Source organism: Coregonus clupeaformis, chromosome 29 (genome assembly GCF_020615455.1).
Source record: "Coregonus clupeaformis isolate EN_2021a chromosome 29, ASM2061545v1, whole genome shotgun sequence".
Lineage (NCBI taxonomy): Eukaryota > Metazoa > Chordata > Actinopteri > Salmoniformes > Salmonidae > Coregonus > Coregonus clupeaformis.
Genome location: NC_059220.1, coordinates 5,270,074 through 5,280,073, shown reverse-complemented (window position 1 = coordinate 5,280,073; position 10,000 = coordinate 5,270,074). Strand labels below are relative to the sequence as shown.

Sequence of the window (10,000 nt, the reverse complement as noted above, 5' to 3'; positions counted from 1 at the left end):
TTAAAGTGACTATGCATAAATACTTAACAGAGTAGCAGCAGCGTAAAAGGATGGGGTGGGGGGCAGTGCAAATAGTCCGGGTAGCCATGATTAGCTGTTCAGGAGTCTTATGGCTTGTGGGTGAAGCTGTTGAGAAGTCTTTTGGACCTAGACTTGGCACTCCGGTACCGCTTGCCGTGCGGTAGCAGAGAGAACAGTCTATGACTAGGGTGGCTGGAGTCTTTGACAATTTTGAGGGCCTTCCTCTGACACCGCCTGGTATAGAGGTCTTGGATGGCAGGGAGCTTTGCCCCAGTGATGTACTGGGCCGTACGCACTACCCTCTGTAGTGCCTTGCGGTCAGAGGCCAAGCAGTTGCCATACCAGGCGGTGATGCAACCAGTCAGGATGCTCTCGATGGTGCAGCTGTAGAATTTTTTTGAGGATCTGAGGACCCATGCCAAATCTTTTTAGTCTCCTGAGGGGAATAGGCTTTGTCGTGCCCTCTTCACGACTGTCTTGGTGTGCTTGGACCATGATAGTTCGTTGGTGATGTGGACACCAAGGAACTTGAAGCTCTCAACCTGTTCCACTACAGCCCCGTCGATGAGAATGGGGGCGTGCTCAGTCCTCTTTTTTTTCCTGTAGTCCACAATCATCTCCTTTGTCTTGGTCACGTTGAGGGAGAGGTTGTTGTCCTGGCACCACACGGCCAGATCTCTGACCTCCTCCCTATAGGCTGTCTCATCGTTGTCGGTGATCAGGCCTACCACTGTTGTGTCGTCGGCAAACTTAATGATGGTGTTGGAGTCGTGCCTGGCCATGCAGTCATGGTGAACAGAGAGTACAGGAGGGGACTGAGCACGCACCCCTGAGGGCCCCCGTGTTGAGGATCAGTGTGGCAGATGTGTTGTTACCTACCCTTACCACCTGGGGGCGGCCGTCAGGAAGTCCAGGATCCAGTTGCAGAGGGAGGTGTTTAGTCCCAGGATCCTTAGCTTAGTGATGAGCTTAGAGGGCACTATGGTGTTGAATGCTGAGCTGTAGTCAATGAATAGCATTCTCACGTAGGTGTTCCTCTTGTCCAGGTGGGAAAGGGCAGTGTGGAGTGCGATAGAGATTGCATCATCTGTGGATCTGTTGGGGCGGTATGCAAATTGGAGTGGGTCTAGGGTTTCTGGGATTATGCTGTTGATGTGAGCCATGACCAGTCTTTCAAAGCACTTCATGGCTACAGACGTCAGTGCTACGGGTCGGTAGTCATTTAGGCAGGTTATCTTAGAGTTCTTGGGCACGGGGACTATGGTGGTCTGCTTGAAACATGTTGGTATTACAGACTCGGTCAGGGACATGTTGAAAATGTCAGTGAAGACACTTGCCAGTTGGTCAGCACATGCTTCGGAGTACACGCCCTGGTAATCCGTCTGGCCCAGCGGCCTTGTGAATGTTGACTTGCTTAAAAGTCTTACTCACATCGGCTACGGAGAGCGTGATCACATAGTCGTCCGGAACAGCTGGTGCTCTCATGCATGCTTCAGTGTTGCTTGCCTCGGCGAGCATAGAAGTGGTTTAGCTCGTCTGGTAGGCTTGTGTCACTGGGCAGCTCGCGGCTGTGCTTCCCTTTGTAGTCTGTAATAGTTTTCAAGCCCTGCCACATCCGACGAGCGTCAGAGCCAGTGTAGTATGATTCAATCTTAGACCTGTATTGACTCTTTGCCTGTTTGATGGTTCAGTCGGAGGTCATAGCGGGATTTCTTATAAGCTTCGGGTTAGAAGTCCCGTTCCTTGGCGGCAGCTCTACCCTTTAGCTCAGTGCGGATGTTGCCTGTAATCCATGGCTTCTGGTTGGGGGTATGTACGTACGGTCACTGTGGGGACGACATCATCGATGCACTTATTGATGAAGCCAGTGACTGATGTGGTGTACTCCTCAATGCTGTCTGAAGAATCCCGGAACATGTTCCAGTCTGTGCTAGCAAAACAGTCCTGTAGCTTGGCATCTGCGTCATCTGACCACTTTTTTATTAACCGAATCACTGGTGCTTCCTGCTTCAGTTTTTGCTTATAAGCAGGAATCAGGAGGATAGAGTTATGGTCAGATTTGCCAAATGGAGGGCGAGGGAGAGCTTTGTATGCGTTTCTGTGTGTGGAGTAAAGGTGGTCTAGAGTTTTTTTCCCTCTGGTTGCACATTTGACATGCTGGTAGAAATTAGGTAGAACGGATTTAAGTTTCCCTGCATTAAAGTCAGGTTGGTGCAATGGCGTTTCTATGCTGTGGCAATGTTACCTGGACTTTGCGGTTGGTATAACATTGTTTCTATGTTGGGGCTTACCTAGTTATTGTAACGTTGTTTCTACGTTGGGTCTACCTGGGTTTCTCTGTTGTGGCAATGTTACCTCAACATTAGAATAGTGTTTCTACTTTGGGGCTACCTGGACATCATAAACATTGTTTCTACATTGGGTCTATAACATTGTTTCTATGTTGGGGATATAACGTTGTTTCTATGTTGGGGCGATAATGTTGTTTCTACGTTGGGGCTATAACATTGTTTCTATGTTGGGGCTATAAAGTTGTTTCTACATTGGGTCTATAACATTGTTTCTATGTTGGGGCGATAATGTTGTTTCTACGTTGGGGCTATAACATTGTTTCTATGTTGGGGCTATAACGTTATTTCTATTTTGGGGCGATAACGTTGTTTCTACGTTGGGGCTATAACGTTGTTTCTATTTTGGGGCTATGACGTTGTTTCTATTTTGGGGCGATAACGTTGTTTCTACGTTGGGGCTATAACATTGTTTCTACGTTGGGGCGATAATGTTGTTTCTACGTTGGGGCTATAACATTGTTTCTGCGTTGTTTCTAGGTTACCTGTACGTTGTTTCTATGTTACTTCTACTTTGTTTCTATTTTTACCTGTACGTTGCGGTTGAGGCTGACAGCAGGGTAGTAGAGTCCCTCGATGCCTTCGAAGGCCACAGGACCCTGCTGTTCATCGTTGATGAGGAAGATGAGGATCCCTCTGGTGAAGTCTAACAGCACGCCCACTGTGGCCCCTTTGCTGACGCCCCCGTCCGTCCTGAAGAGACGCACAGAATGTCAAATACATACAGTATGTATAGTAGAAAGTATTCAGACCCCTTCCCTTTTTCCACATTTTGTTACGTTACAGCCTTATTCAAAAATTGATAAAATAAAACAATTTCCTCATCAATCTACACACAATACCGCATAATGACAGAGCGAATTACAGGTTTTTAGAAATTTTTATTTTATCAAATGTATAAAAAAAGTGTATTTACATAATTAATATCTTATTTACATAAGTATTCAGACCCTTTGCTATGAGACTCGAAATTGAGCTCAGGTGCATCCTGTTTCCGTTGATCATCCTTGAGATGTTTCTACAACTTCATTTGAGTCCACCTGTGGTAAATTATATTGATTGGATATGATTTTGAAAGGCACACACCTGTCTATATAAGGTCCCACAGTTGACAGTGCAAAAACCAAGCCATGAGGTCAAAGAAATTGTCCGTAGAGCTCCTAGACAGGAATGTGTCGAGGCACAGATCTGGGGAAGGTTACCAATAAATGTCTGCAGCATTGAAGGTCCCCAAGAACACAGTGGCCTCTATCATTCTTAAATGGAAGAAGTTTGGAACCACCAATACTCTTCCTGGAGCTGGCTGCCCAGCCAAACTGAGTAATCGCGGGAGAAGGGCCTTAGTCAGGGAGGTGACCAAGAACCCGATGGTCACTCTGACAGAGCTTCAGAGTTCCTTTATGGAGATGGGAGAACCTTCCAGAAGGACAACGATCTCTGCAGCACTCCACCAATCAGGCCTTTATGGTAGAGTGGCCAGACGGAAGCCACCCCTCAGTAAAAGGCACATGACAGACTGCTTGGAGTTTGCCAAAAGACACCTAAAGGACTCTCAGACCATGAGAAACAAGATTATCTGGTCTGATGAAACCAAGATTGAACTCTTTGGCCTGAATGCCAAGTGTCACATCTGGAGGACGGTGAAGCATGGTGGTGGCAGCATCATGCTGTGGGGATGTTTTTCAGCGGCAGGGACTGAGAGACTAGTCAGAATCGAGGGAAAGATGAACGGAGCAAAATACAGAGAGATCCTTGATGAAAACCTGCTCCAGAGCTCTCAGGACCTCAGACTGGGGCGAAGGTTCACCTTCCAACAGGACAACAACCCTAAGCACACAGCCAAGACAACGCAGCAGTGGCTTTGGAACAAGTCTCAATGTCCTTGAGTGGCACAGCCAGAGCCCGGACTTGAACCCGATCAAACATCTCTGGAGAGACCTGAAAATAGGTGTGCATCGACGCTCCCCATCCAACCTGACAGAGCTTGAGAGGATCTGCAGAGAAGAATGGGAAAAACTCCCCAAATACAGGTGTGCCAAGCTTGTAGCATCATACCCAAGAAGAAAAGGCTGTAATCGCTGCCAAAGGTGCTTCAACAAAGTACTGAGAAAAGGGTCTGAATACTTATGTAAATGTGATATTTAAGTTTGTTATTATTAATACATTTGCAAAGAAATCGAAAAACCTGTTTTTGCTTTGTCATTATGGGGTATCGTGTGTAGATTGATGAGGAAAAGAAACTATTTAATCAATTTTAGAATAAGGCTGTAACGTAACAGAATGTGGAAAAAGTCAAGGGGTCTGAATACTTTCCGAATGCACTGTATAACAAAACTGTTTGACATAGAAACACTGGATTTTCGCCATAAAAAAATAAAAAAATCTTTATTAATTATTAAATTATTAAAAATATTAATAATGAGGCCAAAGAGGGCGCTTTTGGTCATTGACTGCAGGAAAGGCCTACCAGAGATTGAGAAAATCTGCAAGGAAGAATGGGATAAAATCCCCAAATCCAGATGTGCAAAGCTGATACAGACATACCCAAGACGACTCAAAGCTGTTTCTACAAAGTATTGACTCAGGGGTGTGAATACTTATAATAATATAATATGCCATTTAGCAGACGCTTTTATCCAAAGCGACTTACAGTCATGCGTGCATACATTTTTACGTATGGGTGGTCCCGGGGATCGAACCCACTACCCTGGCGTTACAAGCGCCGTGCTCTACCAGCTGAGCTACAGAGGACCACTTATGTAAATGAGATAGTTATATATTTAATGTATTTACTTTTATAACAAATTAAAAACAACATTATGGGGTATTGCGTGTAGATGGTGAGAAAAAACATATATTTAATAAATGTTTAACACATCAAAATGTGGAATAGGTGAAGGGGTGTGAATACTTTCTGAAGGCACTGTAAATACATACAGTCCTTTTTTTCTTCTTAAATTTTTTTTATCTTGATCTTAACTCTGCATTGTTGGAAAAGGACCGTAAGGAAGCGTTTCACTGTTAGTCTACACCTGTTGTTTACCAAGCATGTGACAAATACAATTTTATTTTATTTGAGTCCTACCGACACATCTGAAGCATACAGGTAATAAAAACTGTATCTTCCCACTAGTGTAACCGGTGTGAAATGGCTAGCTAGTTAGTAGCTGGTAGTGTTTAAATCGGTGACGTCACTCGCTGTGAGACCTTGAAGTAGTTGTTTCCCCGCGGCTTTTGTGGAGCGATAAGTAACGATGCTTCGAGGGTGACTGTTGTCGATGTGTTCAAAGGGTCCCTGGTTCGAGCCCAGGTTGGGGCGAGGAGAGGGACAGAAGCAACACTGTTACACTATCCAGAGTGGATGGGTTGTTATTTCATTATACAAAGCCTCTCCATTAGCTGTTGGTGTGGATTGTATCAAATGTACCAGGTGACCTACCTGTTGGTGTGGATGTATCAGGTGTACCAGGTGACCTACCTGTTGGTTGTGGATGTATCAGGTGTACCAGGTGACCTACCTGTTGGTTGTGGATGTATCAGGTGTACCAGGTGACCTACCTGTTGGTGTGGATGTATCAGGTGTACCAGGTGACCTACCTGTTGGTGTGGATGTATCAGGTGTACCAGGTGACCTACCTGTTGGTTGTGGATGTATCAGGAGTACCAGGTGACCTACCTGTTGGTGTGGATGTTACCAGGTGTACCAGGTGACCTACCTGTTGGTGTGGATGTATCAGGTGTACCAGGTGACCTACCTGTTGGTGTGGATGTATCAGGTGTACCAGGTGACCTACCTGTTGGTGTGGATGTTACCAGGTGTACCAGGTGACCTACCTGTTGGTGTGGATGTATCAGGTGTACCAGGTGACCTACCTGTTGGTGTGGATGTATCAGGTGTACCAGGTGACCTACCTGTTGGTGTGGATGTTACCAGGTGTACCAGGTGACCTACCTGTTGGTGTGGGAGTTGTTGTGCATGAACCAGGATCGGTTGTTGTCCACGTACATGGCCCAGGCCCTATCATCTTTCCCCAGCATCACATCCTTCAGCACGTCGCCGCGGGCAACCCCAAAAGCAGGGTCCGGGTGGTTGTCATAGCGATCCACCGTGATCTCCCAGTAGTGCACACCACGGGAGAAGCCGGAATTACCCATGACCACCCTGTCATCGTAGCTGTTGCACGTCACTGTCAGGTTGTCATTGGAGAGGATGATATCAGGGTGGGCTGACGCGGGGTCAAAGGTGAACCAGGCAACTACAGGAAGTAGACATACACACAGACAGATAGAGAGGTTAACTCTTAAGTTAGCATGGCGAAAACACCTTACAGAGGAGATGAGGCTAGAAGCTGGTGGGGTTATGTCAGCGTTTCCAAAAACTCCCTCCGGTGGACCCCAAGGTGTGCACATTTGAGCTGTCATTCCACTCCTTGCCAAACATTGTCTTTGGCACATGACACGGAGTACAAGGAGTGGAATGACAGCTAAAGACTGATACTCTATGGTACGGTACAGGCAAATCACATCTCTCTGGCACATCCTGTCAAACACACTATTATTATAAATACATGACAAATATTACAAATACAATACTCCATTAGACACTCAAGGAGAGGGCAGTTGCTATCTCTGTGGGTGCTCCATGGGACTTGATACTGTTACCATGGTAATTGGAACATCAGAACATGAGTGTTCCCATGGGAACATAATATGAGTAAGAAATATGTTGATTGGAGGTTCCCAGTGAAACCTGAATATCTGAAGCCCCCATTGGACAGCAAACTGCCCACCCCTTGGTTATCAAGTCAATGATTGGTTGCTGTGATGACATTGGCAATGATCAGGTTAGGAGTGGAGCTGAGTGGAGCGGAGGAGACATTCAGCGATGGGAGAGTTAAAGGGTGTGTGACCCATCCATACCTGTGGGAAGCATTTGCATACCCAGAGAGTGAGGGGGAGGGAGAGAGTGAGGGGGAGGGAGAGAGTGAGGGGAAGGAGAAGTGAGGGGGGAGAGAGTGAGAGGAGGGAGAGAGTGAGGAAGGAAGGAGAGAGTGAGGGGGAGGAGAGAGTGAGGGGGAGGGAGAGAGTGAGGGGAGGGAGAGGTGAGGAAGGGAAGGGAGAGTGAGGGGGAGGGAGAGAGTGAGGGGGAGGGAGAGAGTGAGCGGGAAGGAGAGAGTGAGGGGGAGGGAGAGAGTGAGGCGGAAGGAGAGAGTGAGGGTTAGGAAGAGTGTGAGGGTTAGGAAGAGAGTGTGGGTTAGGAAGAGTGTGAGGGTTAGGAAGAGAATGAGGGTTAGGAAGAGAGTGAGGGTTAGGGAGAGAGTGAGGGTTATTAAGAGAGTGAGGGTTAGGGAAGATAGTGAAGGTTAGGAAGAGTGTGCGGGTTAGGAAGAGAGTGAGGGTTAGGAAGATAGTGAGGGTTAGGGAGAGAGTGAGGGGGAAGGAGAGAGTGAGGGTTAGGGAGAGAGTGAGGGTTAGGGAAGATAGTGTGGGTTAGGAAGAGTGTGAGGGTTAGGAAGAGAGTGAGGGTTAGGAAGAGAGTGAGGGTTAGGGAGAGAGTGAGGGGGAAGGAGAGAGTGAGGGGGAGGGAGAGAGTGAGGGGGAGGGAGAGAGTGAGGGGGAAGGAGAGAGTGAGGGGGAGGGAGATAGTGAGGGGGAGGGAGAGAGTGAGGGGAAGGGAGAGAGTGAGGGGGAAGGAGAGAGTGAGGGGGAGGGAGAGAGTGAGGGGGAGGGAGAGTGTGAGGGTTAGGAAGAGAGTGAGGGTTAGGGAGAGAATGAGGGGGAAGGAGAGAGTGAGGGTTAGGGAAGATAGTGAAGGTTAGGGAGAGAGTGTGGGTTAGGGAGAGAGTGAGGGTTAGGGAAGATAGTGAGGGTTAGGAAGAGTATGAGGGTTAGGAAGAGAGTGAGGGTTAGGAAGATAGTGAGGGTTAGGGAGAGAGTGAGGGTTAGGGAAGATAGTGAGGGTTAGGAAGAGTGTGAGGGTTAGGAAGAGAGTGAGGGTTAGGAAAAGAGAGTGAGGGGGTGGGAGAGAGTGAGGGAGAGGGAGAAAGTGAGGGGAAGGGAGAGAGTGAGGGTTAGGGAGAGTGAGGGGGAGGGAGAGAGTGAGGGTTAGGAGAGAGTGAGGGGAGGGGAGGGAGAGAATGAGGGTTAGGAAGAGAGTGAGGGTTAGGGAGAGAGTGAGGGGGAGGGGGAGGGAGAGAGTGAGGGTTAGGAAGAGAGTGAGGGTTAGGGTTAGGAAGAGAGTGAGGGTTAGGAAGAGAGTGAGGGTTAGGGAGAGAGTGAGGGGGAGTGAGAGAGTGAGGGGAAGGGAGAGAGTGAGGGTTAGGGAGAGAGTGAGGGGTTGAGAGAGAGTGAGGGGGAGAGAGAGAGTGAGGGGAAGGGGAAGGGAGAGAGTGAGGGTTAGGAAGAGAGGAGGAGAGCAGTGGAAGAGCAGAGTGTGTAGGAGATGAAGGGAGAGGGTGGAAGAGACTGTAAAAGCTGTGTAGTGTTGATCAGGGAAGCTGCTTCTTTTCAGAGGCCATTTTATTACCACTAAGAAGATCCATATCCATCCATCCTGGGGATTCTTTTCCAAACCAACGACAAGAGTGACGTAGATTACTATAGCACTCTGTCCCCTAGACTATTTTCCAGACGGGGAGAAAATTAAAGGCAAAGCACATCCTGGCCGCCTGGCATCAAAATTGTCAATTGAAACCTGAAACCAAATAGAATCTATCCGGACCTGTCTGTCTTGTTTTGTAGATACATTACTGTCTTTATCAAACCAACAGCTACATAGGAGAACCTCAAAGAGCCAATCCAGTCCAAAATCAGGGAGAAGGAGCTTTCTGGACTTCACAGGTCCACTGAAGACAAGCTTCTCTGTCTGCCTGTCTGCCTGTCTGCCTGCCTGCCTGCCTGCCTGCCTGCCTGCCTGCCTGTCTGCCTGCCTGTCTGCCTGTCTGTCTGCCTGCCTGCCTGCCTGCCTGCCTGCCTGCCTGCCTGCCTGCCTGCCTGTCTGTCTGTCTGTCTGTCTGTCTGTCTGTCTGTCTGTCTGTCTGTCTGTCTGCCTGCCTGCCTGTCTGTCTGTCTGTCTGTCTGTCTGTCTGCCTGCCTGCCTGTCTGCCTGTCTGCCTGTCTGTCTGCCTGTCTGTCTGTCTGTCCGTCGGTGTAGAGCTGAGCAGCATACACAATGGGAAAGCAAGCGGCAGGTGTAGGGGTGGGTTTGAATACTGTGTGTACCAGAGCTGGGTTCAAACAGTGTTATACATCTTTCAAAAACGTTGAGTGTTTTGCTTGAGCCCAATCAAGCACAGCTAAAGTGTTAGAAAGATTTCAAATACTATTTAGAACCCAGGTCTGTTAGGCAGCTGTACTTATGCTCTTTAGAGTCACCGTCACCAGTCGGTATGTGCTTTTAGCCAACTCCTCTCTGCGTTGGTTCATTGCCCATGCTAAACATGCATGTCTGTGGCATGACAACGATGGATAGAGGAGTTGGCGACACTACAGCGCATACAGTACTGACCAGGCTAGTCTACGATTGCATCCCAAATGGCACCCTATTCCCTATGTAGTGCACTACTTTTGTCACCCTATGGGGCCTGGTCAAAAGTAGTGCACTACATAGGGAATAGGGGGCCATTTGGGAC

General features: G+C 48.0%; 1 protein-coding gene across 1 annotated transcript in view; it reads right to left on the bottom strand.

Moving 5' to 3' along the window:
• LOC123482197 (E3 ubiquitin-protein ligase TRIM9-like) overlaps positions 1–10,000 on the bottom strand; it is an 11,998-nt gene that overhangs the window by 1,803 nt on the left and 195 nt on the right. Inside the window, exons 2-3 of the mRNA XM_045208996.1 lie at positions 6,322–6,625; positions 2,900–3,062 (exon numbers count right to left, since the gene is read on the bottom strand). Coding sequence (XP_045064931.1) covers positions 2,900–3,062; positions 6,322–6,625 — 467 coding nt within the window. The remainder of the gene's footprint in view (positions 1–2,899; positions 3,063–6,321; positions 6,626–10,000) is intronic.